The sequence below is a fragment of the Leucopleurus acutus genome (assembly GCF_964270905.1).
Source record: "Leucopleurus acutus genome assembly, chromosome: 17".
NCBI classification, from domain to species: Eukaryota; Metazoa; Chordata; class Mammalia; order Artiodactyla; family Delphinidae; genus Leucopleurus; species Leucopleurus acutus.
The window spans coordinates 50307960-50334751 of NC_139159.1; the positions used below are offsets into that span (position 1 = coordinate 50307960).

Genomic DNA, 26792 nt, shown 5'->3' on the forward strand with positions numbered 1-26792 from the left:
ATGACTGACCAGAAAACCTTCGCTTGTCAGTGGCATTTCCCAGGCTTACACAGGCTCTTTGGAAAGTGGGGCCCCCCAGATGATCACCCCAGAAGGAAAAGGCACATTCCTTTGCGATTAGAATTACTGTGGAGGGGGGAAGCAAACATTACAGACAAGACACTGAGTAAGCAGAAAAATTTATGCAAGCTTCTTGGACTTAGCATAAGACACTCATAAAAATGGATCTTCTCAGGAACATTCCATTGCAACCACAATGAGATGGTGCTATTCCCCTAAAATTAGAGCTCGTTCTCTGATTGGCCTTTGTATACTAGGAAAAGTACCAGTACAAGAAGAGAGTAGGTATCATGGGTTAATATCGATGAATGGAACTTGGTGATACATCCTCTGAACTTAAGGGTTTACTTCCTCTGGTGCTTTGCCCTAAGCCTGTCACCCAGGAATCTCCCATTTCCAAAAGATATCCAGAACTGAAATGACTGATGGTTGGTTGGATAAATAAACCAAGGACTTTCCTGAGGTTGACAGGAAGGGGGAAATGGCAAGATTATCACTTTGAGGGTTTCAGTTTATCTTATCTTGTGGCAGATACACTCAGGTGCCTACCCAATAGTCAACCAGCTATGCCTGCCACTCACCCTTCTTTCTTATGCTAATAGAACCCAAATGTTGTTGATTGTCCTCCAAGAAGCCATGCTCTGCAGGGGAGGCACAGTCTCTTTTTAGCCCCACAGAGCTAATTTCTCTTGCCAAAGAGATTTGTTTTAGGCAACAAGCATGTGAGACAATCCTGGCCAGTGAGACTGGAAGGAAGTCTACAGGGAGGACTCAGGAAAGAATGCTCTTACCCTTGAAAGGGAACACACAACAGGGTCATTTCATGTTTCTGCCTCTGGAAGAATGCTAATCTATATTTAGTTATTCAATTAATAAATCTGTATTGCCCAGCATGTGTCCTGAAATCCAAAGTCTATCTGTCCTTGAACTGGAAAGGAATCACTTTTAAAATGTAGGTGAGTTTCAAAACCGCAGTCTAATAAAGTCCTATACTTTAAAAATAGAGTGGAAAGGTAAAGCAAATAGCAGACCAGAAGAAGTAAGGGCTGGCTCTCTAGCTAGACAGTTCTGAAAGCCTAATTTGGTGGAGAGGTTGGGGGGTAGGGGGATGCTTTGTCCACATGCCTATTTCCGGAATGTAGTCTTGGTCTTCCAGAGTCAACTGAAAGTGCCCTATGTGAACCATCCCCAAAGAGGAGGCCTCACAGAGGTACCACTGCACGTACTTTTTTTTTTTTTTTTTTTTTTACCACTACGAGGCTTGTGGGATCTTAGTTCCTGACCAGCGATTGAACCTGGGCCCTCACCAGTGAAAGCTGGGAGTCCCATCCACTGGACCACCAGGGAATACCCCCACTGCACGTTCTGACAGCACCTCTGTTCCTGCCTACCCACAGCCAGGACACGGGGATGTCTGTTGCAACGCAAGCAACATCCTCAATGATCACTTCCACTCTTCGCACTTCCTGGAACGTAGCAATGACTCTCAGAGAAGTTTACACCACCCTATTAGTGCAATAGACCAAGGCTCTTCTCTCCCTTTTGTGACAGCCCTTCAGGTTTTTTCATCTTGTCTCCTCTTAAGCCACCATGCTCAGATTTTTTCAACTGTTCCTTCTTTGAGATGGTTTCTAAACCCCCTTACACTCATGCTCATTCTACTTAGAAACATTCCTGTGCTGTATTTGCCCATGTTCCTCTTAAACATGTTGCCTAGAAGAGAATACAGTACTCCAGCAAGTTCTTCGCCATGCGAGACAGTGTATGTCTGTCAATGGATTTGTTTCTTATAGTGGTTATAATGCCACTAAGGTTACCTTTGTTTATAGTAGCTACATCATCCTGGCCTTGATAATTGTGAAATATGGAGCCATATAATTATAATCAGAGCAGAAATTCAGGACTTTGCCTTTGTCTACGTGCATGAATATGGGCTGGGGAGGCAAGGGGACTGGGAGGTAGCCCCAGAATCTGACATTCCAAACACAACCTTGACATGTCATCAGACACTTAATAAAGGATTACCAAGAAGCTGAAGCTCCTGGAGACATACCAAGCAGATGCTGAGGATGCGACCCGGCTCTCAGAAGAATTCTACCTAAACGGAAGCGGTAGCAAGGACTAGGACACGAGTACAAATTTCCTGTGATGCTCGAGGGAGAGATCACTTAAAAATTAAGGTCCGTGCCAAAGACTCCAGTTACCTAATTTCACAATGAAACCCTGAGGAGGTCAAGCTCCAGGGTATTTCTTATCACCCCTGGCATGGGAGTCACACACAACTAGTGGCAGCATCTAATCGGTGAATTTAAGATCTAAAGGAAATTTGTATATGGATGGGGTGAGTAGACTTTTATATCTGTTTAATGAATAAGTGAGATTTTTTATTCTCTCTCATTATTCAGTGTCAGATGACTTTCCTCTGTATAACAATTCTTTGGGTTTTCACTTAGCCAGTGGCTAATTCCGCCCTGCTCCCCTCACCCCCAGATCTATCCTCCCTGATCTTTTTCTCAGAAACTGCTGCAAAGCTGATCTTTCCCATCTGGCTTTAGTGCAGACAACTTGAGCTATCTCTTCCAGCTTTGGGTCACCTATAAATTTCAAACATGCTTTCCACAGAATCCATAAATAAATGGGGGGGGGGCAGTGTCCATAAAAATAGGAATCATTAATCTAGCCAAGAGTTAGAAGGGAAAGTGGTAAGAGGATGTTTCTGATAACACTGATAATTCTGTAATTCTGATGATTCTGATAATACTGCCAAAGTATTATTAATGTTGCCAAAGGGTTATTTTCAAATCGTGGTAAGGAACATGGGAAGGGAGTTTGCCTAGACTTAAATTCTACACAGTGGGTAGCAAGTCCTATGACCACTAACTTTTATGCCATAATTGACAATGAATTATTCATTAACTTTTTAAAAAAATAATTAATTAATTAATTAATTTTTGGCTGCGTTGGGTCTGTTGCTGCACACCGGCTTTCTGTAGTTGCGGCGAACGGGGGCTACTCTGTGTTGTGGTGCACGGGCTTCTCATTGTGGTGGCTTCTCTTGTTGCAGAGCACTGGCTCTAGAGCACAGGCTCAGTAGTTGTGGCGCACGAGATTAGTTGCTCTGCGGCATGTGGGATCTTCCCAGACCAGGGTTTGAACCCGTGTCCCCTGCATTGGCAGGCGGATTCTTAACCATTGCACCACCACGGAAGTACCCTATTCCATTAACTTTTGTTTTTTCTTTGGACATTTACCCATTTCGTGTTTTGTATCCAAACCTCTTGATCTCTTTCTCTCACCTGTCACCAGTCAATTCCCATTTTGTCACTGTTTAGCATCCTCTATTGGACAGATTTGAGAGTTGTAAAACTGCATTCAGCTTGCTTTGTCATTTGATAAAAACTCTGATAGGTGAGGGAGGAGATTAATATTACTGGCTTATTTCAATTTCCATTGCAATGGTCTGACTTTATATCAACAAAGCAATCATATCAGGGGAGCTGGAGAAAAAAAGTAACCAGAATCCACGTTTTAGCTGATGGGGTTGGATATCTGTGGATGGAGACAGGAGACCTGGATGTATTTTGTAAACCTAAATGTTTTAAGATGTAATTCCAAATACCCTGCTTACTTTGGCTTTCTTTTGTCATAAAACAGACAGTGCTTTGTGCCTGGAAAGAGACACAGGCTGCAAAGACTCATCTGAACTGTCCAGAAACGTCTTTAATCTTGACCATTTTCAAACACAGATGTCCACGGTGAAGAATTTTCTAAGGAATTCTTACAATGCAGAGTCTGTTCAGAGGATGCTGATTTCAAAACCTCTGTACACAGGGCATAATGAAGAGGGAAAGAAAGTACACAGCTTCGGGTAACTTAAGAAAAAGGAAGAAGATTTGACAGGAAATGCAAGACTACCCAAGTAGAAAGCATGTAGCATGCTGTGACTCAGAATAAAGGAAATGTAACTCGAAGTGTAACTCTTCTGGTCTAACACAGACCAGGGCTTGCCCTCAAGCACTGCAAAGGATGCCAGCTTCCAGCTGTATACATATGCACAAATAAAACAGGATGCATGTAGGATGTACTTGCCACGATCGTGGGCAAGGGACTCTTACTCATCTTTCATCAATGGTTTCGGTTCTATAATTTTCCATGAAATTTTATTCTTTTAGGACTAAAAAAATTCCAATCACTCGTGAGCTGGTAAGGGAAATGTATATTTAATGTCTATCAGTGCAGGATGTGGGTAGATTAACCATTTAATACCGATTTGAACAGTCTGGTAATCTAGGGATTTAGGAATGTAGGTGAAGCCACTACACTGTTGGATTTTATTGCTGACTGTGTGTGCATGTGTGAACTTGAGCCAGTGGAGGGAGGAATTCAGTCCCCCGTTTCAGGACTTATCAGTGCTGTGTGCCCTCAGTACCGTTCTTTGTGCTTCTCCTGCCCTGCTCTGTATCCCAGGAGGCTGACCTCTGCAGGCTGTTTCCAAGCTTCTGTCTGTTTCCCAGGCTCTTATCATTAATATCACTACTTTTCCTTTCTTCTCCCTCCCTCCCTTCCTTTCTCTTCCTCTAGCTGGGTTTGGTCCATCAGAAATTGGAGGGTGGCAAAAGGGGAGAAGCCAGAGTACTGATCATCTTCCCTCTCTAGTAGTGGCTTCATCTCTTCCTTGGCTCCAGCTTCCAATGGACAGGCCCAGTATGATCCCAGCTTTGACTGGTCACCTATGTCTCTCCAGCTTAGGAGTGGTAGCAGCTTATAGCTATGACCAGTCTGGGGTTGCTTCAGTGTCCCCTGCTGAGCTTCTAGCCTTTGTGGTCAACTTCCTACATTAAATTCCTTCTGTTTTAAATACCCGGAGTGGTTTCTGTGTCCTAACTGGATCCTGAATGATACAGTTGTTTTGTAGGTTGTCATCTATTAAATCAAGGCTTCCTTTAATTTTATACAGAATCCCCTACTTTTATAATAAAAATAATAATAGCTAATGTATATTGAGCACTTTATAAGTACCAGGTAAAAGTACTGAGTCAGTAACTCAGCAGAGGATAGCTACAGCTTTAGCCTCCAGCTTCTCTTGGCAGCAGCCATGTTATACTCCCTCGGAGGTACCAGCACCAGCTGCCCATGACCTCCTTGGTGGTCCAAATACTATGCACTTGGCGTTCCAGCCAGAAGTCTAAGGACCAACTAGGTACCCTAGAGTCGGGGTTGGGACTTCCTCCAAGCTCTACCTTCTAGGACCTCCCCCAGAGACTCTTCTCTTTTGGATTCCAGCCCTAGGTGTGGCAGCTGCTTCCTTCAGTAACTGTCTGATTTACCTCAGCATCCTGGCTTTCCAACATCTGGAAATACAATACAATATCCTGTATTAAATCTCCTCTGGTTGAAATATCTAGCATGGTTTATGTTACTCTGACTAGACCTTGACCTTGACTAATACAAAAGTCCTTCCACCTTAATTCTAGTAAGTGTCCCATTGATTCTAAACAATTGGCACTTTCAGCCCATTTATTTCTATATGTATCTCAACTATACGAAGTTGAAGAGTGCTTATCGTTACTATCACTACTTCTTTAGATAATACGAAAAAATTATCAAATAATTGCACAGATACTGTTTACAAAGATAGAAATGCTGCTGAAATGAAATTTTGGACTGACAGGCGGTGATTATGTGATACTTTGAAATGTTTATCATCAACTGATGCATCAAAGATACACCTAGGGGGCTTCCCTGGTGGCGCAGTGGTTAAGAATCTGCCTGCCAATGCAGGGGACACGGGTTCGAGCCCTGGTCTGGGATGATCCCACATGCCGCGGAGCAGCTGGGGCCGTGCGCCACAACTATTGAGCCTGCGCTCTAGAGCCCGCGAGCCACAACTACTGAAGCCTGCGCGCCTAAAGCCCGTGCTCTGCAACAAGAGAAGCCACTGCAATGAGAAGCCAGCGCACCGCAGTAAAGAGTAGCCCCCGCTCGCCGCAACTAGAGAAAGCCCACATGCAGCAACAAAAACCCAATGCAGCCAAAAATAAAATAAAATTAAAAAGTTACTAACTGTATGAAAAAAACTATAAAAAAGGCGTTTTTATGACATAAGCAATGCATTAATAGTTCACTAGTGGGACTTCCCTGGTGGTCCAGTGGTTAAGACTCTGTGTTTCCACTGCAGGGGGCACAGGCTCTATCCCCAGTTGAGGAACCAAGATCCTGCATGCCACGTGAGACAGCCAAAAATTTAAAAAAAAAATTTTTTTTAATTAAAAAAAATAGTTCGATAGGAAAAAAAGTTAAATATTTGAACAGAAAATATGTAGAACATTTGGAAATCTTCAGGAAAGATCACTCTGGAAATAGCACCTAGGACTTTAATCCATAATCCCCAATGTAAACTAAAAATCTATAATGGTAGAATGGGTCTAAGTTTTAAACCAAGAAAACTCAAATTCCAGAGGTAGTAGGAAAAATGACTTTGCAAACCCACAGACGTATAGAAGTAAGCATAGAGAGAGTGAAGTTAATCAAACCCATAGTGGGAGTACTTTTATGATAATTTTAGGATCTGAGAGATAGGGTATATGAAAGCCCTCTGTATGCTGTAAAGCACTTATACATTATTATATATTATCTTTGAAATATAGATAACAGTATCTGGTTTACTTATCTTGCAGTGTAACTTAATTAACTATGTGAATGTGTAGATTAAAAAGGCATGGATGTTAACACAGGATTAGCTAATTGCTAATCTCGACCCAAATTCACACAGAAAGGGACCATCTGAAGTCACTGGGTGGTAGTAGCGGCAGCAGTAACAGCAGCAAGAATTGTGGATAGAAGACAGACTCTGGTGGTGCCCTCTTCTCCTCTCCAGCCTGTAGACTGCTGCCACTACACTGGTTTGGCTACGTAAGGGCATCAGCTGGGACCCTGTTCAGCTTTACACAGGGCTGGTTTCATGGGTGAGCAGCCCGTGTGGCTGCACTAAGACAGGTCCCATGCTTGTTGTATTTCTCTGTTAACACTGTCTCGAAATTCCTAATAATTTTTTAACAAAGGACCCTGAATTTTTATGTGCACTGGGCTCCACCTATTATGCAGCCAGTCCTGGCTGTAGAACCCATTTGGATGTTTGTTTCTTCTGACAAACAGAAATGGAATTTACCTGAATTTAGGCACTGGCCCAGGAGTGAACATTCCTAGAACTGCCCTTAACTGCTCCCCTGCCAGACTGTTCCTTCTTTTTCATATCCATCTGTTGGGCCCACCATAACTTCCCAGAACCTTGCTGGGTCTGTAAAGAGAACCCTGCTGCGCTGAATTCGACCTCAGCATCATCACCATTCTGTTGGCAACCTCTGTGGTTGCCAAGAGGTTGTGGTGTGGCAAGACTCCTGTCCTGCCTGACTCCAGCTAGTAGTGTATAAAGGAACTCCTGCTCTAGCCTGACCCTAGCTGGTGGGTGGCCTGGGTCTCTGAGGATGCTTTCTTCCAGAATGGACAAAGGAGGACAGAGGGGGTTAGAAAAAGCTAATTATCAATCAGAGGTCAAGAATGACTGCTCAAAAGTGGACTTCTACCACTGAATGTTGCCTAACCACCCGAGCCTCAGTTTCCCCGTCTGTAAATGGGGCAAGCAGAGGAGGTATCAACTTCCACAGTACTGCCAAGAGGACAGAGAGTATGCGTTAAAGACTATGTTGTTCCTGGAGCTTTGTGTTAGCACTCTGTGAAGCAGGTAATTATGTGGGTCATGGGCCCCTGGGAGAACCTGATGCTATCTATGACTCCTTCCCAGCCCTTCCTACGCCCCCCAAAAACGTCATCTCTCAAAAGAGCTCGCCCACGGTGCCAGGGTTTGACCCAGGTGTTCCTGGACCCAGGTGAAGGCACGGGCCTCTTCAATGCTCACTTCAACGGTGCCGTCTCCACTCGGTTCTCGAAGCCTCCACCTGTGGTTCACTAAACACGGCCACCCGCATCCGCACCACCCCTCCCAACCCCAACCCCCTCCCCCGCCTCTGCAGGGGGGCTGATCCCAGCTGCCTGCACAGCCCCCGAGGGTCCGCGCGGGCAGAGCGGCCGCAGGAGGGGGCGGGCCCGGCTGTCGGCCCGCCCCGCGTCGGGCTCGGGGTGAGGGCTCCGACCTATGACGGGAGGGAAACTGCTGTGTCCGGGGGGCGGGAGGGAAGCGTGCGGCTGAAAGGCGCGTTGATGCAACCGGCGGTGGCCTCGGAGCGCGGCGGGGCCGGACTGGGATCACGTCTCGGCTCCCGGGTCGTCTCCTCCTCCTCCTCCTCCTCGCCTGCTCCGCGCGTCCCGGGGCCGCCGCGCGCCATGCGTCTCCAGGGCCCCGCCACCGGTTCCCCGCAGCGGCTCCTCGGCCTCCTGCTGCTCCTGCTGCTGCAGCTGCAGGCGCCGTCGAGCGCCTCCGAGACCCCCAAGGGGAAGCAAAAGGCTGTGCTCCGGCAGAGGGAGGTGGTGGACCTGGTGAGTCCGGTGGAGGGGACAGAGCCCCGAGCGGGGACGGGGGAGGGGGTGTATGTCTAGCGTGCGCCTGGGGTCCCGCTTTGCCTGAGTCTCCAGGGAAGGAAGGACCTGGGCTTTGCGGGTAGTGGAGTCCTGGAACTGGCGAGGTAGACCGGTATGAGAGGGCCATCGTGAACCAGAGATGCGCCGCGGGTCGTGTGGGACGCCCCAGAGTACAGGGAGTCGCCCAATAATTTCTGACCTCTGAGCCCCCATCGATTCCCGACCCCCACCCCCCGCAGGGATGGAGAGGGTTAGGGCTGCAATGAGAGTAGAATGGGGAGCTTGGGTAGGTTAGAACGTGGGCCAGGGAGCTGCCTGGGACACCCTGGGCTATCTGATCTCCTGGGTGGGCCTGGGCCAGGGACTTGCAATGTGTCCTTTGTTGGGGCTGGTGGCCACGTCTGCCAGCGGGAGAGAATAACAATCTTCACCCAACATCCGTCCAACTCTTTGTAACGTGATGACAGTGAGTCATGTTGGGTCATCTTCCTAGGGAGTATGGGCTGCAGTTTACTTTGTTGGACGACCACAGCTGGGTCAGGAATTGTTCAGAGGGTTTACGATCAGAAGGGGAAATGAAGGGGCCCAGCACTAACCCTCCAAGGACCCACTTCATTGTTCTGTTTAGACAGATGGGCAGCCCTTCCAGACACCCTGGGTCTTCAGCCTGTGAGCACCAGGTAGGAGCATCACAGCCGAACTAAGGGGAGAAGACGGTTACCAGGAGAGCAAATAAATAGCCCAAGTGCTTTCTGAAGGGGTAATCTATGGGAAGCCCTGTTTACTTAAAGCTCTTTCCTTCTAAAAGTCAACAAACCCAGTGAAGGGCAGAGTGGGTCTCTACCCTGAAGCAAGAGTGATTCTTTCAAAACCACTATATTCCTTGGTATATGATAAACTTCAATCTTTAAGCAGACAAATATAGTGTTACAGGCATTGCAGGACATAAGAGGGGGCCTTTTTTGGATTAAAAACTGTTTCGAATTTGTTAAGCTGCCATTGTAAACTGAGCTAATAAGCCAAGCTCCCTGGAAGCTAGAACTATGCCAGATTCAAACGCTCTGTAAAAAAATTCCTGCCATTCCACACTGCGCTTTTTGGTGTGGTGCTATGTAATTTTGCTCCACAAAGCAGACTGTGTGTTCAGGGCTACAGTTCTATTTTCAGTGCCTAAATTGTTTAAAACTGTACCAAATGAATGTGGTTCATGTGCAGTCTGCATTTTATGAATCTGTCGTTATGATACACAAAATACCCCCTTTCCCTATAAAGCTAGCAACTTTTTTTCTTTCCCTCCAAGGATTTACAGTACCTGCGGTTTCCCACAACTCTAGCCCGACTTGGAAAACTTTATTGTGCAGCCTGGCTCAGGTGCATCCTGTAATTGGATTTGGTTTTGCTGGGGGAAAAGAATCCACACAGTCATTAAGGTTTCAACAGATTCTATAAAGCAGCTTCTTTGTACAGGATCTTTCAAAGCCTTCCTTTCAAGCGTGCAACAAGCTCTGCCCCCTGGTGGCCAGTGAAAGAAACAGGGGTTCCTTCCACAGACATTTATGGAACCCCCTACCTGATACTAATCATGTGCTGGGTTAGTGAAAGAAGGCAGATGTAATACCTGTGGAATCGAATTCAGTAAAATTATGTGGTCTCTGAAATGCAGTTTTTAGATAAAAAGGTGAATAAAAATTCTCAACCATGGCACAATTGGCTTTTGGGGCCAGATGATTCTCTGTTACGGGGACTGTGCTGTGCATGTGGCATGCTGAGTAGCATCCCTGCCATCTACCCACTAGGTGCCAATAGCAATCTCTCCCTCCCAAGCTGTGACGACCAAAAATGTCTCCAGACATTGCCAGGTATCCTGTGGGGGACAAAATTGTCCCCGTTAAGAACTGCTCATATATAGAAAAATAAAACTTTGCTCTGAGGGGAATAACAGTGAAAAAAAATCAAAGAATACCAGAAGTTTTATTGTTTCTCCCTTCCCACTTGAAATCTTTGTGTAAACATTGCCTATATCTGTTAGTGAAAGAAACCTATCTACTAAATGAAAATTAAAGTATATCTACTGAATTTAAATTTAAATCTACCAAGTAAAATTAAAGTATATCTACCAAAATGAAAATTAAGTATAAAATAAAGCCAACTAGAATGTTTTATACTTTGGCATGTCTTTGAGTACTTTTGCAATTTTGTTAAATACGTTTCTTATTATTTCTCTGGCAGCAAATAAATAGAAGTGTCTTTTTTTTTTTTCTTAAAGTCAGGAAAATAGCACTGGTCAAAGTCATAAAAATCATTTAGCAAAATAAAGATCAAACTGGTGATGTGAGAAGATTGATTGGCAAACATTAGATACATAAGGATCTTTCCTAGGCAGTGTCATTACTGAATTTAATAATATGACCATATCCAATCCTAGATGGTGAAATTAAAAAATAAGCTTTGCTAGAGAAATGCAAATCAAAATTACAATGAGGTATCACCTCACACGGGTCAGAATGGCCATCATCAAAAAATCTACAAACAATAAATGCTGGAGAGGGTGTGGAGAAAAGGGAACCCTCTTGCACTGTTGGTGGGAATGTAAATTGATACAGCCACTATGGAGAACAGTATGGAGGTTCCTTAAAAAACTAAAAATAGAACTACCATCTGACCCAGCAGTCCCACTACTGGGCATATACCCTGAGAAAACCATAATTCAAAAAGAGTCATGTACCACAATGTTCATTGCAGCTCTATTTACAATAGCCAGGACATGGAAGTAACCTAAGTGTCCAGCAACAGATGAATGGATAAAGAAGATGTGGCACATATATACAATGGAATATTACTCAGCCATAAAAAGAAATGAAATTGAATTATTTGTAGTGATGTGGATGGACCTAGAGTCTGTCATACAGAGTGAAGTAAGTCAGAAAGAGAAAAACAAATAACGGTATGCTAACACATATATATGGAATCTAAAAATTTTTAAAAATGGTTCTGATGAACCTAGGAGCAGGACAAGAATAAAGATGCAGATGTAGAGAATGGACTTGAGGACATGGGGAGGGGGAAGGGTAAGTTGGGACGAAGTGAGAGAGTGACATTGACATATATACACTACGAAATGTAAAATAGATAGCTAGTAGAAGCAGCTGCATAGCACAGGGAGATCAGCTCCGTACTTTGTGACCACCTAGAGGGGTGGGGTAGGGAAGGTGGGAGGGAGATGCAAGAGCGAGGGGATATGGGGATATATGTATACATATAGCTGATTCACTTTGTCATACAGCAGAAACTAACACAACATTGTAAAGCAATTATACTCCAATAAAGATGTTTAAAAAAAGCTTTGAAGTTATTTTAATATATAAGGAATCTTGTTTTTTTTGTTCTCACTGGACAGTATATTTATAGAGGATGATAGTGTTAGATCATTTATACAAATAGGGATTGTTAAAGTAAAAATTTAAATGAATTGGGTGTGCGGTTTGAAGGGTCTAATAATGGACCAATTCAGGGATAGGCACAAGAATTAGGCAGATGGAGATCCAGCTTTACCACCGATGCAACTATATTGCTGTGTGTGGCTTATGGCTATGTGTGTTAGCCAGCAGGTTTGCTAATGCTCTCTTCCCCAGTCCTAGTCCACTCAAGGGAGTGGACACACTTGCTCTGGGCCACTATCTCACATGGTCTTGAGGAAATAATGAGAATAATCATGGCTGACTATACTATATGCCAGGTACTGCTCTAGTACATTTTATGTATTATCTCACTTAAATCTCCTACAAGGTAAGAATCTTTATTATTCTTCCCCATATTTCAGTTAAGGAAACAGGCATTGAAATGTTGAATAACTTGCTCTATCTCACATAGCTAATAAGTGGTGGAGCCAGGATTAAAATCCATAGTATATGACTCTAGAATCTATCACTCAACTTCTACGTGATACTACTGCACCACCCCCTCAAGGAAAACAGAGATAATCCTAGCACTTGAGAGCTTGTTAGATTACTGCCACCCTATTAAAGACTAATGGTCACTTGCAATGAGATTATTTATTCCTTCTTGGTGGGGAGGGCTGAGTGCAGTTGGAGGCCAGAAGTGTTCCAACACTCCCTCCACATGAAAATAGGGAGGAGAAGCAGGTATGCTTATCCAACTTAGAGATATTGCCAGTGTAAGATAACTATTGAGTTAAAATTTCATTTTATAATTATATCTCTGAGAATTTATCTTAGGGAAATAATTGAAAAGAAGAAAAAAGCTATGTGGATAAAGACTTTCTTTACAATAATGTTAACGATAGAAAAAAAATAGAAATAACGATCCCCAAATAGTGCAATGTTTGCATAAAATTGTAAAAGTATAATTCTGAAATCCAAGTCTCTTTACAATATGTAGGGCTAGAAGAAAAGAGCAGTATATCAAATTATGTCTACCTTATAATACAGCCATTTAAAAATTATGTATGCTTTTAATGAGCAGTAGAAAAAAGCAGACAAATGAAATCATTTTCTCTTCTTTGTGTGTGTAAAGTCTGCAAAAAAAAAGAATAGGAAAGAAATCCCAATATTTTAGAAATGACTTTAAAAATTGGTTCTTTAATAAAATATAAAAAGTAACTCATCTGGAACATGGGCAAGTGGTATGAAGGGATTCTTGACTCCAAGGCCTCAAAATACATGCAGTTCTGATCAGACTGAGTCTTGAATCTTAAGTGAAGGGAGTTTTTTCCCCCGTTCTTTTTTCTGATGCAGTATAATGGCATGTGCTTACAAGGGCCCGCGGGGGTGCCTGGGCGAGATGGGAGCCCTGGGACCAATGGCATCCCTGGCACCCCTGGGGTCCCAGGTCGAGATGGATTCAAAGGAGAAAAGGGGGAATGCCTGAGGGAAGTCTTTGAGGAGCCGTGGACGCCTAACTATAAGCAGTGTTCGTGGAGTTCACTGAATTATGGCATAGACCTTGGAAAAATTGCGGTAAGTAAAGTCTGAATTATTTTAAAGTTGAAGTAAAACTTAAAGGTTTTCATAGTTGAGTGGTAATTTTAAGTGTGCTTTTATTTTATTTTTACTAAAAGACAAAAAATATTAAGGAATGGGTACCGTGTGACTTCTAACTTAGGATTAGTGAAAACATTGATAACATTTCAGAATTAATTTTATAAAGCTATTTCTGAGATAAATATATCACCATATTATTTTAACCCTAACAATACTTAAAATAACTTACTCTTTTTTCTTTTTTAATGGAAACAAAAAGGGAGAGCATAGGTGTCTGTGTTGGACAAGTAAGCAACTTTCCAATCTTGTCCTAAAGTGATTTTAAATTAGTCTAAGAAATTCTGCTGTGGCTCCAGATATAAAGGTGGAAAGAAATATCCAAGAAATTAACACATGATTGGAATTATCTGGAGGTGGGGAGTCCATTGGTATTTGTCCTTATTCTGGGTAGCAGACCCAGCTTAAAATTGCTAAGCTTAAGCGAAGTAGAATGGACCAGAGATACACTACAATGACCATTTAAAATTATTCTGTAATATTTAGGGAGAAAAATTACTCAAAATAGCCTGTCTGGCAATGCATTTGGATTAATGACTCCGACACTTTGATTAGTGTTTGCTTCCAAAGTAACTGGCGAGTCCACTGGGATGGCACAGAGTTGAAGCTGGTGCCATTTCAAGCCTCTTTTTTCTTTTGTTGACAAACTCTGTACATGGTTCTGTATCCACAATATATTATTCCTTGATATTAACCACTACTACCACCAGGCAAATAGACGAGATTTTATTTTCATAAAACTCTCAGGTTCTAAGTAGCAATCTGTGTATTATCCCTGCTCCTCTTTCAGCTCTTTAATGTCTGCTCTATTATCTATAAAAATGTTTTAGACTGTCTTCATTTGATTTCTGTGTGGTCGAATTTCCATATAGCTTCCATAGTTTGGTGACTGTGACCAGTTATATTTTCACATGTGATTTCTTAGAAGGCATTTTGTTAAAATGTTGCCTACTTCTTTAAACACCTGACATTGATAGACTGGTTGCTTATTTATAGTTCATCAAAAGTTGCTGGCTGAGTTCTCTCTAAAAACTTGCCCTATGGACTCTGGATTATTAATACAATATGTTTTCAAGTTCCTTTTAGCAGTGGTCAGAATGGGTTTGGGAGCCTTCTACGGGTAAAAGATAGTAGGACCAGGAGCCAATAGACAAACAAATTTTGCAAAGACCTGGGTCTTATCGTTGTGTCATGTAGGTAAAGACTAAAAACCCCACCTACGCTTTACTCCTGATACTGTTTTCTGTTGCTTAAAAAGAAACAGGTCAGGGACTTCCCTGGTGGTCCAGTGGTTAAGACTCCATGCCCCCAATGCAGGGGGCCCGGGTTCGATCTCTGGTCAGGTAGCTAGATCCCGCATGCCGCAACTAAAAGATCCCGCACAAGGCAATGAAGATTGCTCATGCCTCAACTAAGACCCAGTGCAGTCAAATAAATAAATATTAAAAAAAAAAAAAAAGTAACAGGTCAAAGTAATATATATGGGCAGTGCTAGGCAGGGATTCTGTGTTGTTCACTGTTGTATCTGTAGTATCCAGAACATAGGAAATAATTTTGGAATAAAAAGACAAGTAAATACATAGACTGTTTTGGTCTAAAATACTGAAGACTGGCTGTTTTTGGTAAAAACTGAAAGATACCCTCAATGGAGTGAATAATTCTAAGAAAGCCATAATTCTATTTTCTTAGAGTTTCTAATATCAGAGTCTCTTTTCCATCTTGCAGAGAACTGCTTTCCCTCTGTAAAAGCTAAGCTTTTGAAATGCAGTTTGGGGAAAAGGATCATTAAATAAAATGCACAATACAATTTGAAAGCATCTTTTTAATTAAAATGAAAATGCTAATTAAGTCCTATTTCTGTGTTTGTGACAGGAGTGTACATTCACAAAGATGCGTTCGAACAGCGCCCTAAGAGTCTTGTTCAGTGGCTCGCTTCGGTTAAAATGCAGAAGCGCATGCTGTCAGCGTTGGTATTTCACGTTCAATGGAGCTGAATGTTCAGGACCTCTTCCTATTGAAGCCATAATTTATTTGGACCAAGGAAGCCCTGAACTGAATTCGACAATTAATATTCATCGCACTTCTTCTGGTACGTAGAATGGGGACATTACAGAATGTGCCTCAGATCTTTAGAGACCAAAGATTCGTTTTCTGTCCACTATCATGGTAGGTCATAGCAAGCTTTCTGTGCATAATTCTCAATCCTGGTTGCACTTCAGAATTTCTTATAGATCTTTTAAAAACTATGTGGATGCCTGGGTCTCATCTCTGATCAACTGAATCAGAATCTTGGGGTAAGACCCCAGCAGCTGTATTTTTTAAAAGATCACAAGGTTGAAAATCACTGAGTTAGATGAAATGGCGAAATAGCCAATAATGCCGTAGAGCAGTGGTTTTCAACCTTAGCTATACCTTGTGTTCAACTGGGGAACTTTAAAAAATCACCATGCCTGGGTAACACTCCTCCATGAAGGCTGACTTAATGGGTCTGGTTGCACCCCAGGCAATGGAAGTTCCAAAGTCTCTCCTGGGGCTTCCCTGGTGGCGCAGCGGTTGAGAGTCCGCCTGCCGATGCAGGGGACGCGGGTTCGTGCCCTGGTCTGGGAAGATCCCACATGCTGCGGAGCGGCTGCGCCCGTGAGCCATGGCCGCTGGGCCTGCGCGTCCAGAGCCTGTGCTCCGCAACGGGAGAGGCCACAACAGTGAGAGGCCCGCGTACCGCAAAAAGAAAAAACAGAAGTGTAGGCTTCCTTTGTTTAGTCAAATAAATTGCTTTTTTTTTGTTTTAGGTCATCTCTGTAACTAAACAAAGTCTCCCTTTATGATTAAAACCTCTAAGAAAATTCCACGTGAAGCTTATTTCACAGAATGGCTCTGTATACATCTTTAAAAAATATTTATGTGCTAAGAAAAAGAGAACTTATCTTTATGAGACCTTTATTAAGTATTAGCATTTTTAATTCCCTGTACATTAAGTAGATTTAACCTAGCTTGCTGAAGTAATACAGTTGAGCTAAAGGTTTTTGCTTTTTGTTCTATAGAGACTTGTAATTCTCACCTTGTTTTGCAGTGGAAGGACTCTGTGAAGGAATTGGTGCCGGACTAGTGGACATTGCTATCTGGGTGGGAACTTGCTCAGATTACCCGAAAGGAGATGCCTCTACGGGGTGGAATTCAGTGTCTCGTATCATTATTGAAGAGCTACCAAAATAAATCCTTTCATTTTTGTTCCCTACCTCTCTTGTATTATACCTTTGAATGGTTCATTTTTGTGACCCCTTATATAATTTTGATGTGTACATCTGAATGAAAAAACAAAATTAAATGTGTTTACAGACCAAAGTGGGAATTCACACTGTTTTTAGATCCAGTATTCATTTTCCTTCCATCAAAACTGGTTTTGGGATTTTGTAGAAGATTAAAATACTTTCTTCATATTCCCATTCCCTGAACCTATAATTTGGAATGTTATTGTGGTCTCCGTTTCTTTCCTGTTCTCTTAGTGTAGCACTTTTTAAAATATAAAAGCTACCAGTCTTTGTATAAGTTGTAAATGTTCAGAATTGTTTAATATCTGTGAAATAAAACTTATTTCAAACAACCTTAATATCTTTAACGTAATTGCCACTAAAATCAGGGTTTCTGGTACTTTATATCTGGAGAGTTGAGGATAAACCTGATTTTGTATTTATCCTTTTGACAATCATGTTTTAAATTTAGTACAATAGTCCTGTTCCATATTTTGAGGGATTCAAAGAGAAAGTGATATTTATGTGTCAGGAAATGCACTAGCACTTTAGGAATTTTATATTAATTTAACAAAGAGTAAAAAGACGGGGACTCTGGTCTCAAATTGCTTACCATTTGGAAGGGAAACTAAGATACAAAAATAACAAATCAAAGATTAATATGTTGATTGTGACAAAAGTTGTTGAAGAGATGGTATAATTCAAAGAAAGACCTATCACTTCTGGCTGAGGTGATCAGAAAGAATTCATGATGAAGTAAGTACAGGTGTTAAGACTGATAAAGTTAAGTAAATCCTGGGCTTGACTTGGAAGTGTCAGTATGAACTCATAAGTTACTTTGTCTTAAGTAAAGCTATAAAACAATTAACAATAGAATCTCCTAGCTTTGTTTACTGAAAAGACCTAGAAATAATGACCAAACTAGTAATGCCCAGATTGTGAACTCTATATACCATTTTCTACTAAAAGGAACTAAGGCTCCTTGAAGAAATGGGTGATTTCAGCTCTGGGGCAGGAAATGTACAAGATGAGCCTGGAACATCTTGGCAACTATGAAAGACAACTCAACAGGATCCAAGAGCCAATGTGGATTGGTTCTCACTGGCAGAGATGATACGATTTAAGCATCAATGAAGATAACGACTGGAATGGTTTGAAACACATCAGATATGTTTAAATGCATGAGTTCATAATGATATTAAAATAAAATTCATTGGTCAACTTAGAGGATGCCAGGAAATCAACTTGTTACTTTGAAATTTGGGGAAAAAAGCAAAGCATTTGTTCTGCTTTCTCTGCATGAACTGTATTTCTGGGTAACCAACTTGTTGATGAAGGAAAATTTCTCTATAGAATGTGTGCGTGTGTGTATTTTATAGCACTATATATTGGTATAGACAACAAATGAAGAAAGTGATAGGATATCCCTCTTTTCAACCCTTCATGATTTCAGGGCTCTAGCAATGATCATCAATGACTGATAACATTCCAGCATGAGAAGAAGACTATGTGCCCCCTAAGGAAAGCACATTACACTCCCCAAGAAGTTGTTTTGCAAGAAAGAATCAAACCTGGATCTGATTTAGCCTCCAGATACAACCGTTAAATTTTAGGCAATACAGGGGATAGAAGAATATGTTAATTGACATATCAGGATTATAATCAGCAAATCAGGACTATGGGAAACTTGAAAGACAGCTGGGTTTCTTCGACACATATCCTGCAACAAAAGAGAAAAAGGAAAACATGGATTAAAAGGTTTAATAGATATGAACTCTTTTCAGTGTTTGGACTTTATTTGGATGCTTGAGGTAGTTCAGGACATTTAAACATTGATAGATATTTGATATAAAATGATTTGGGGGTTTGGTGTGAAGTAGTATTGTGGTTATTTCAAAATAGCATTTATATTTTAGAGATACAGAAATATTCAAGATAAAGTGATATGATGCCTGGAATTTGCTTCAGAATAACCTGGAAAGGAAAAGTGGGTGAGAGGGGGTCTAGATGAAATCATGTTGAAGACAGGTAGAAGTTAACCAAGATGGGTAAAAACTGTGACAAGTGGGGACTGGGATTAAGGACATATTGAGTGGAGACCAGAACGTTAGTTAAGACCTCTTTGAATTGGCACAGACTGTGAAGGTATTTGTGTCCCATGTGAATGCCCACCAAAGGCCATCAGCTGTACAAGAGGCTCTTGATGATGAGGTGGACAAAATAACTCACTATGGCTGTGAGTCAGCTTCTTTCCCCAGCACTGCAGTGCTAGTTCAATAGACCCCTAAACAAAGAGGCTGAGGTGGCAAGGATGGAGGTTATGTATGGATTCGACAACATGTCATTTCCCTTACTAAGGCTGGCCCGGCCAGAGCTTCTGCTGAGTGCCTAATGGGCCAACAGAGAGCCCAGCCTGGAGTCTCTAATATGGCATCATTCCCAGGGGGACAAGCCAGTCACCTAGTGGCAGGCTGATTACACTGGACTTCTATCATGGAGGGGCAGAGATCTGTTCTCATGGAAATAGACCTATATTCTGGATACAGATTTGTCTTCCCTGCCCTTAATGCTTCTGCTAGCACTACCATTCATGGACTCACAAGAATGCCTTATCCACCACCTTACATTCTAAACAGGATTGTTTCTTTTATATATGTATATATATATTTTTATTTATTTGGCTGTGCTGGTTCTTAGGTGCAGCATGTGGGATCTTCATTGCCGCGTGCAGGATCTTTAGTTGCGACGTGCAGGATCTAGTTCCCTGACCAGGGATTGAACCCAGGCCCCCCTGCATTGGGATCGCGGAGTCTTAACTGCTGGACCACCAGGTAAGTCTCTAAACAGCATTGTTTCTGATCAAGAAACTTCATGTCACAGCGAAGAAGTGCAGCAATAGGGCTTGTCCCATGGAATTAACTTGTCTTTCCACATCCCCCATCACCTGGGAGTGACTGGCCTAAATGAGAGGGGAAATGGTTACTGAGGACTCATTGATGGTACCAGTTGGTAGACAACATCCTGAAAGAATGGGGTTCTGTCTTACAGGTGCAGTATACGCTCTGGATCAGAAAGCATTACATGGTGTTCTCGCTCCTATAGCCAGAGTACAAGTGGCAGAAGTGCAAGTGGCTTCTCTCACTATTACATCTTATAACCCATTTGCAGATGTTTGCTTCCTGTCCTGACAACTTTGAGCTCTGCTGGTTTGGATATCTAAGTATCCAATAAGGGAATGCTTCTGCCAGGGCATACAACAATGTTTCCACCGAATTGGAAGATGAGACTATGTGTTTAAAATAACAGAAGTGTCTTTATCCCCTGGTTTCTGTCGGTCAAGGATCTAGGCACAGGTTAGCTGAGTCCTCTGCTCAGGGTGTCGCTGTGCTGAAATCAAAGTGCTGGCTGAGGCTGCAATCTCACCTGGGGCTCAGGGTCCTCTGCACAGGTCATGTGGTCGTTAGCAGAACTCGGTGCCTTGCAGCTACATGATTAACGTCCCTGTTCTCTTGCTGTCAGCTGGGGATGGCTCTCAGCACCTGGAGGTCGTTCTCAGGGCCTTGCCACGCAGCCCCTCCTATCTCAACATGGCTGTTTTGCTTCCAGACTAGCAAGAGAACTCTTCTGCTTTTTTATTGTTCTGAAACATGTTTTTATCTTTCACTTAACATTAAGAACATCTTTTTTGTTGTTGTTTTGGTGGGATTTATTTTGTTTTATTTTTATTTATTTTTTTGGCCGTTAGTGCAGCATGCAGGATCTTAGCTCCCCAACCAGGGATCGAACCTGTTCCCCTCTGCAGTGGAAGCACAGAGTCTTAACCACTGGATCACCAGGGAAGTCCCAAGGATGTCTTTTCATGTAGACAAATGTATGTTTACCTCATCCTCCTAAACAGCTGCACAGCATTCCATTGTAGTAATAGATCATCATCTATTTAGCTAGACCCTCGTGACTGACTGACTGTTAACATTGCTTTCTGTTCCCGCTGTTTCAAACAATGCTGCAGTGAAATTTCCTTGCACACACAGTATGTCCTGGGGCATTTCTGCAAGAGTGCCTGTAGGGCAAATTATCCCTGGGTCCAAGAGGAAGCATGTTTCAAATTTTGATATATTACTGGCTTACCCTCAATTATTATGACAATTTTCACTCCTGCCAATAGTGTTGGAGAATTTCTGTTCTCCCTACCCTAGCCAGCATGGGATCTTATGAAACTTTTTTTTTCCTTCCAGTTTCCTTGAGATATAACTGACATATAGCACTGTATAAGTTTAAGGTGCATGGCATAATGATTTGGCTTAAGTACATCTTGAAATGATGATCACAATAAATTTAGTGAACCTCCATCATCTCATACAGATACAAAATAAAAGAAAGAGAAACAAATGTTTTTCTCCTTCTGATGAGAACTTAGAACTTAGTTTCTTAACAGCCTTCACAGATAACATACAGCAGTGTCAATTACATTTATCATGTACATTACATCACTAGTACTTATTTCTATAACTGGAAGTTTGTACCTTTTGACTATTTTCATCCACTTCCCCCTCCCCTCAGTCCCCACCTCTAGTAACCACAAATCTGATCTCTTTTTCCATAAGTTTGTCTGTTTCTTTTTGAAACCTCATTGACCTACAACGCTATGTTAGTTCCTTTTGTACAATATAGTGATTCGATATTTCTATACATTTCAAAATAATCGCCATGATAAGTCTGGTTGGCAACCAGCTGTTTGTTTTCTGAATCTATGACTCTGTTTCTGTTTTGTTGTGCTTGTTCATTTGTTTTGTTTTTTAGATTCCACATATAAGTGAAACCAAACAATATTTGTCTTTGTAAATATCTTCTTTCATTCAGTAGGTGGCCTTTTTTTTTTCGTGAATAGATGTTGAATTTTGTCAAAAGATTTTTCTTCATCTATTGAGCTGATCATATGATTTCTATTCTTCAGTTTGTTAATGTGTGTCACACTGATGGGTTGGTAGATATTGAATCTCTTTCATCCCTGGAATAAATCCCACTTGATCATGGTGTATGATCCTCTTAATGTGTTGTTGAATTCAGTTTGCTAATATTTTGTTGAGGATTTTTGCATCTGTGTTCATCAGTGATATTGGCCTGTAATTTTGTTTTCTTGTGTTCTCTTTGTCTAGTTTTGGTATCAGGGTGATGCTGGCCTCGTAGAATAAGTTCGGAGGAGTTCCTTCCTCTGCAGTTTTTTGCACTAGTTTGAGAAGGGTAGATGTTAACTCTTCTTTAAATGTTTGGTAGAATTCACCTGTGAAGCCGTCTGGTCTGGGATGTTTTGTTTGCTGGGAGATTTTTTACTACAGACTCCATTTCATTCCTGGTCATTCATCTGTTCACATTTTCTACATCTTCCTGATTCAGTCAGGAGATTGTACCTTTATTGGAATTTGTCCTCTTCTTCTAGTTTGTCCACTTTATTGACATATAGTTGTTCATTGTAATCTCTTATGATCCTTTGTACTTCTGTAGTGTTTGTTGTAACTGCCCCTTTTAGTTTATGATTTTATTTTGGGGGGCCTTCTCTTTTTCTCTTGATGAGTCTGGCTAAAGGTTTATCAATTTTGTTTTTTCAAAGAACCAGGTCTTAATTTCATTGATCTTTTCTATTTTTCTTTTTTTTTTAGTCACTATTTCATTTATTTCTGCTCTGATCTTGATATCTTTCCTTAACTAACTTTGGGTATTATTTGTTCCTTTAGATGTAAGGTTAGATTGTTGATTTGATATTTTTCTTGCTTTCTGAGGTAGACTTGTATCGCTATAAAATTCTCTCTTAGAACAGCTTTTGCTGCATTCCATAGATTTTCGATTGTGTTTTCATTTTCATTTGTCTCCAGGTATTTTCTTATTTCCTCTTTGATGTCTTCAATGGCCGATTGGTTGTTTAGTAGCATATTGTTTAGCTTCCACGTGTTTGTGTTTTGGGTAGTTTTTTCCTTGTAGTTGATTTCTAGTCTCATAGCACTGGGTCAGAAAAGATGCTTGCTATGATGTATGGTCAGGCCCCCAAGATGGCTGTCCTCTTGCTCTCTGTGCCTCCCCTCATCAACCAGTCCCTGCTTTACTCACATGACTCTCTAATCCTCTTAATTATAGGGCTTAATTAGTAACTGCCTACCTACTTGCCCCCTGCCCCAGCTGCTGGTTTCCCTGGTAATTGATGAGCTAATCTGGCATCAATTCCCCCTATAAATGGTAGCCGCCTTCTCTCGGGAGTGGTGGAGACTGCTGCCATGTCCTGCCTGCTGTCTGCCACGCACAGTGAGCTGTTGCTCCAGGACCTTGCTTCATGTGTAAGTTTCTCTTGTCCAATAAATCCCTGATGTCTCTGTTGCTGTCTCTGGGTGAGAAAACTCCTGGGAGCTGAGATGTCAGGACATAAGGACGGGAAACAGAAAGTTGTGGAGGTGATCGGGAGGAGGCCGTCTACTAGCATGTGGGGGTGGTAGCTGTGTACCATGAGAGATGTCTTTTTCTTCCATTATGTTGATGATATCCTGTTAACCTCAGTCTTTTCCCAGTTTAAAAGTAGCAGCCCAGTGCTCCTCATTCATCTGACTGCATGGGGGTGGCTGGTGAATAGAGACAAAACTCAAGGACCTGGATTATCTACAAAATACAAGCATACCCCTGACCTACCACCCCTAAACAATTAGAGACACAGGCTTTAGGGATATGAATTCAGAGACAGACTTGTGAATTAACATGGCCCGTTACCCGGGAGTGTTTGGTTGAGGTCTGTGGCAACAGCAAAATAACAAGAGTGCCCTTGGGCTTCTGGTCCCAACTATGGAAGGGGGCAGAGCAATGATAGAGTGTGATGGAACAACAGCTAATGCAGTCTAGGATACATTACAACAGGTGGGAGACATTACAAAAAACCTACCCGATCCTTTGAGCATGCAAAAAACCACTATTCATTTGTATGCAACATACAGGATCCCCGTGGACATGGATAGTGACCAAGGAATCTACTTTATTGGCCATGAAGTTCAGGAATGGGCTGATACAAAGGACGTACAGGGGCATTTCCACCTGCCTTACAACCCCACTGCTGCTGGGCTATGAAGAGACTACTTAAACAACAGTTGAGGTGGGAAACTCACTCTTAACACGTGGACACATCCCAGGAGCAGTTATCCCAGTGCCGAGGCCATGTTAACCCGGAGGTAACTAGTCAACACTGTTCGAGTTCAACTGTTGACCACCGAAGGACTGTTGCCAACTACAGGTCAGGACAGCAACTCATTTTTGCCCTTCACAGGATCTATCCCCAGGGGAACATATTATAAATAGCCCTTAGGACTGGCAGGTAAGTCCTCAGTGGTTTGGGTTTGCTGTCCCATCGGGGAATAGGATCAGAAAGGGATTTACAGATTTCACCTGTCTTCTCCCCAGCCCCACCTCAGATTACTAAGGTAATTAATCCAGGCCTCTACTGTAGAGAGGCACCATTATACTAACCCTGTGTACTGTTACACCACCTCTCCAGTATTCGGCACTGGCTGTGGAGACCGAGGTGGGCAGGTGGTATGGTATTGCAGGCCAGGACAAAACGCGTAGACAGGGGTGGCATTACCTCAGAATGATGTTACTGCTTGTATTTTGCTTAATGGTCATGATCTTCCCTATATTGTGCCTGTTAGACATCTTGCAGCTTGCCCTACTCTGAGTGAAGGGAATCTGTTTGTGGACTGGGTGACAATGGTGGCCTCACTGAGAAATGAGTTTGATTGGTGGCTCTGCAGCGAAATGCCATTGTCAACCTCTGAGAGTCCATGAAAAATTGACTTGATAAGCTCCTGGTTCCAAAGCCCACCTGTTGGACTGTCTGTATTGCATTTGTGGTGTTTGGTTGCAGTTGTACTTCTACCTACCTGTCCTCGGGGATATAGCAGAAGAAGTATGGGCCAAGATTATAGAGGTCATACAGGGTATGTGAGGGTGGAGTGTTTGACCACGCCATTCAAGATGACTGTCCTCTTGCTCTGTGTATCCCCTGTTCAGCCAGTACCTGCTTCACTCACATGACTATCCAATCTCCTTAATTATAGGGCTTAATTAGTAACTGCCTGTGTGCTTGCTTCCTGCCCCAGCTGCTGGTCTCTCTGGTGATTTATCAGCCAACCTGACCGTTAATTCCCCCTATAAATGGTAGCCTCCTCCTCCCCCGGGTAGCAAAGACTGCTGCCATGTCCTGCTTGCTGTCTGCCACAAACCGTGAGGTGTTGCTCCAGGACCTTGCTTCAGGTGTGTAAGATCCCTTTTCCAATAAGTCACTGATGTCTCTGTTGCTGTCTCTAGGCTCTTTCTTCAGTCTTGAGGCTGGCAACTACAAGCCTTGCAGGCCTGTGGGGTGCAGCCCAACATATGATTTTAATCTTCAATTTACTGTGACTTGTCTTGTGGCATAGCATGTGATCTATCCTGGAGAATAGAACTTTTGCTTTTAAAAGACTTGCCTGATTAGATAGGTTGGACCCACCCAGGATAATCTCCCGTTGAATTATAGTCAGCTGATTAGGGACCCTAATTTCATCTGCAAAATTCCTTTTGCCATATTGTTGTATAATCATGAAGGTGATATCCAATGGTATTTACAGGTCCCTACAGTGCTCAAAGGAAATTATACTGGTGTTTACCCCAGGGGGGCAGGAATTGTGGGATCCATCTTAGAATTCTGCCTACCACAGACTGCCCCCTGGCCATCTTACACTCCTTATACCACTGAACCAACAGGTGAAAAATGTTAATCTACTGGTGTTATGATCTCAGTTACCACAGGAAATTGGTTGCCTTTATAATGGAAGCAAGGAGGATTTTTTTCTGGAACCCAGGAGATTTTCTGAGGTTCCCTTCAATACTTCCATGCCAACAGTAAAGATCAATGGAAAGCTACAGGAACTGGAAAAAGGCAGGACAATTGAGGATTCAGACCATTCAGAAGGGAAGGATTGAATCATTCTACCAGTAAAGAATCTGGATGGAGCTGTGGGTTCTGGCTGTGGGCAAGGAAAACAGGGAATAAGTGGGTGAAGGTGGAAGCTATAGACGTCAACTCTGACCTCGTGAATAACTACAGAAACCAGGGCTGGTAGCTTTGCATATTTTCTGCTATATGTATGTGTTTATTCTAACTTCTCCTCCCCATTTTAATTTTATATAACACTAGGTGGAAGTCAACTTTACAGCGTAGTCTTTAGTGGGACCTAAGACTGAAATTGAGGCCTAATTAATATAGGCAGCAATGGATTCAGTGACCGTTGGGGTTTGTGTTTTACCAGGGGGAAGGGCAAGAACTTCACTTATCAGAGGGTTAGCTGTTTCTTGCTAAAATGTAGTTTCTTTGCTGGGCAGGCATTGAAATGTGTGTAGAATGGTGCATATGAAAGCTGAGAAGTCAAAGGGGTCGACTGAGCTGCTTATGAACTTATTGCTTCCCAGCTCCAAATTCATTCTCCAATTGCACACCCAGAGTGCTCAGTCCTTTGACTACCTTGTAGCCCCAGCCCAGGAGCCTTGGTGATCACCTTGCTGCGGTCTTAAGAGGCACACTGCGTGCTTCTGGCTTCATGCTGTAGCAGCCGACAGCCCTCACCACGCACACTCCCAAGCATGACCAGGCCTGACTTTCCTGCCCCCTGCAGGGCTCTTCCTGAGACCTTTCCAAGGTGGGCAATGTCCGCTCTGGCTTGGCACCCGCAGAAACCTCCCAGCTTCCTCAGCAACCTGCTTAGATGCCTTGGCTTGCCTGTGTCCTAGGTGATTGTTTCCTGTTTATCAGATGACCCTAAACCAGTTCTGGCACAGGAAACCCAGCAAACTTTCTCACCAGCCAGTGCTTGTCTGCAACCGCACC

General features: G+C 42.6%; 1 protein-coding gene across 1 annotated transcript; it reads left to right on the forward strand.

Annotated features, from left to right (window-relative positions):
- Nucleotides 1-8277: 8277 nt before the first annotated feature.
- Nucleotides 8278-16865, forward strand: CTHRC1 (collagen triple helix repeat containing 1; the record flags this gene model as incomplete). The annotated part of the gene is made up of 4 exons (XM_082858633.1): nucleotides 8278-8553; nucleotides 13350-13571; nucleotides 15525-15741; nucleotides 16723-16865. The coding sequence occupies 4 exons, from the start codon at nucleotides 8278-8280 to the stop codon at nucleotides 16863-16865; spliced, it is 858 nt and encodes a 285-aa protein (XP_082714759.1).
- Nucleotides 16866-26792: the final 9927 nt, after the last annotated feature.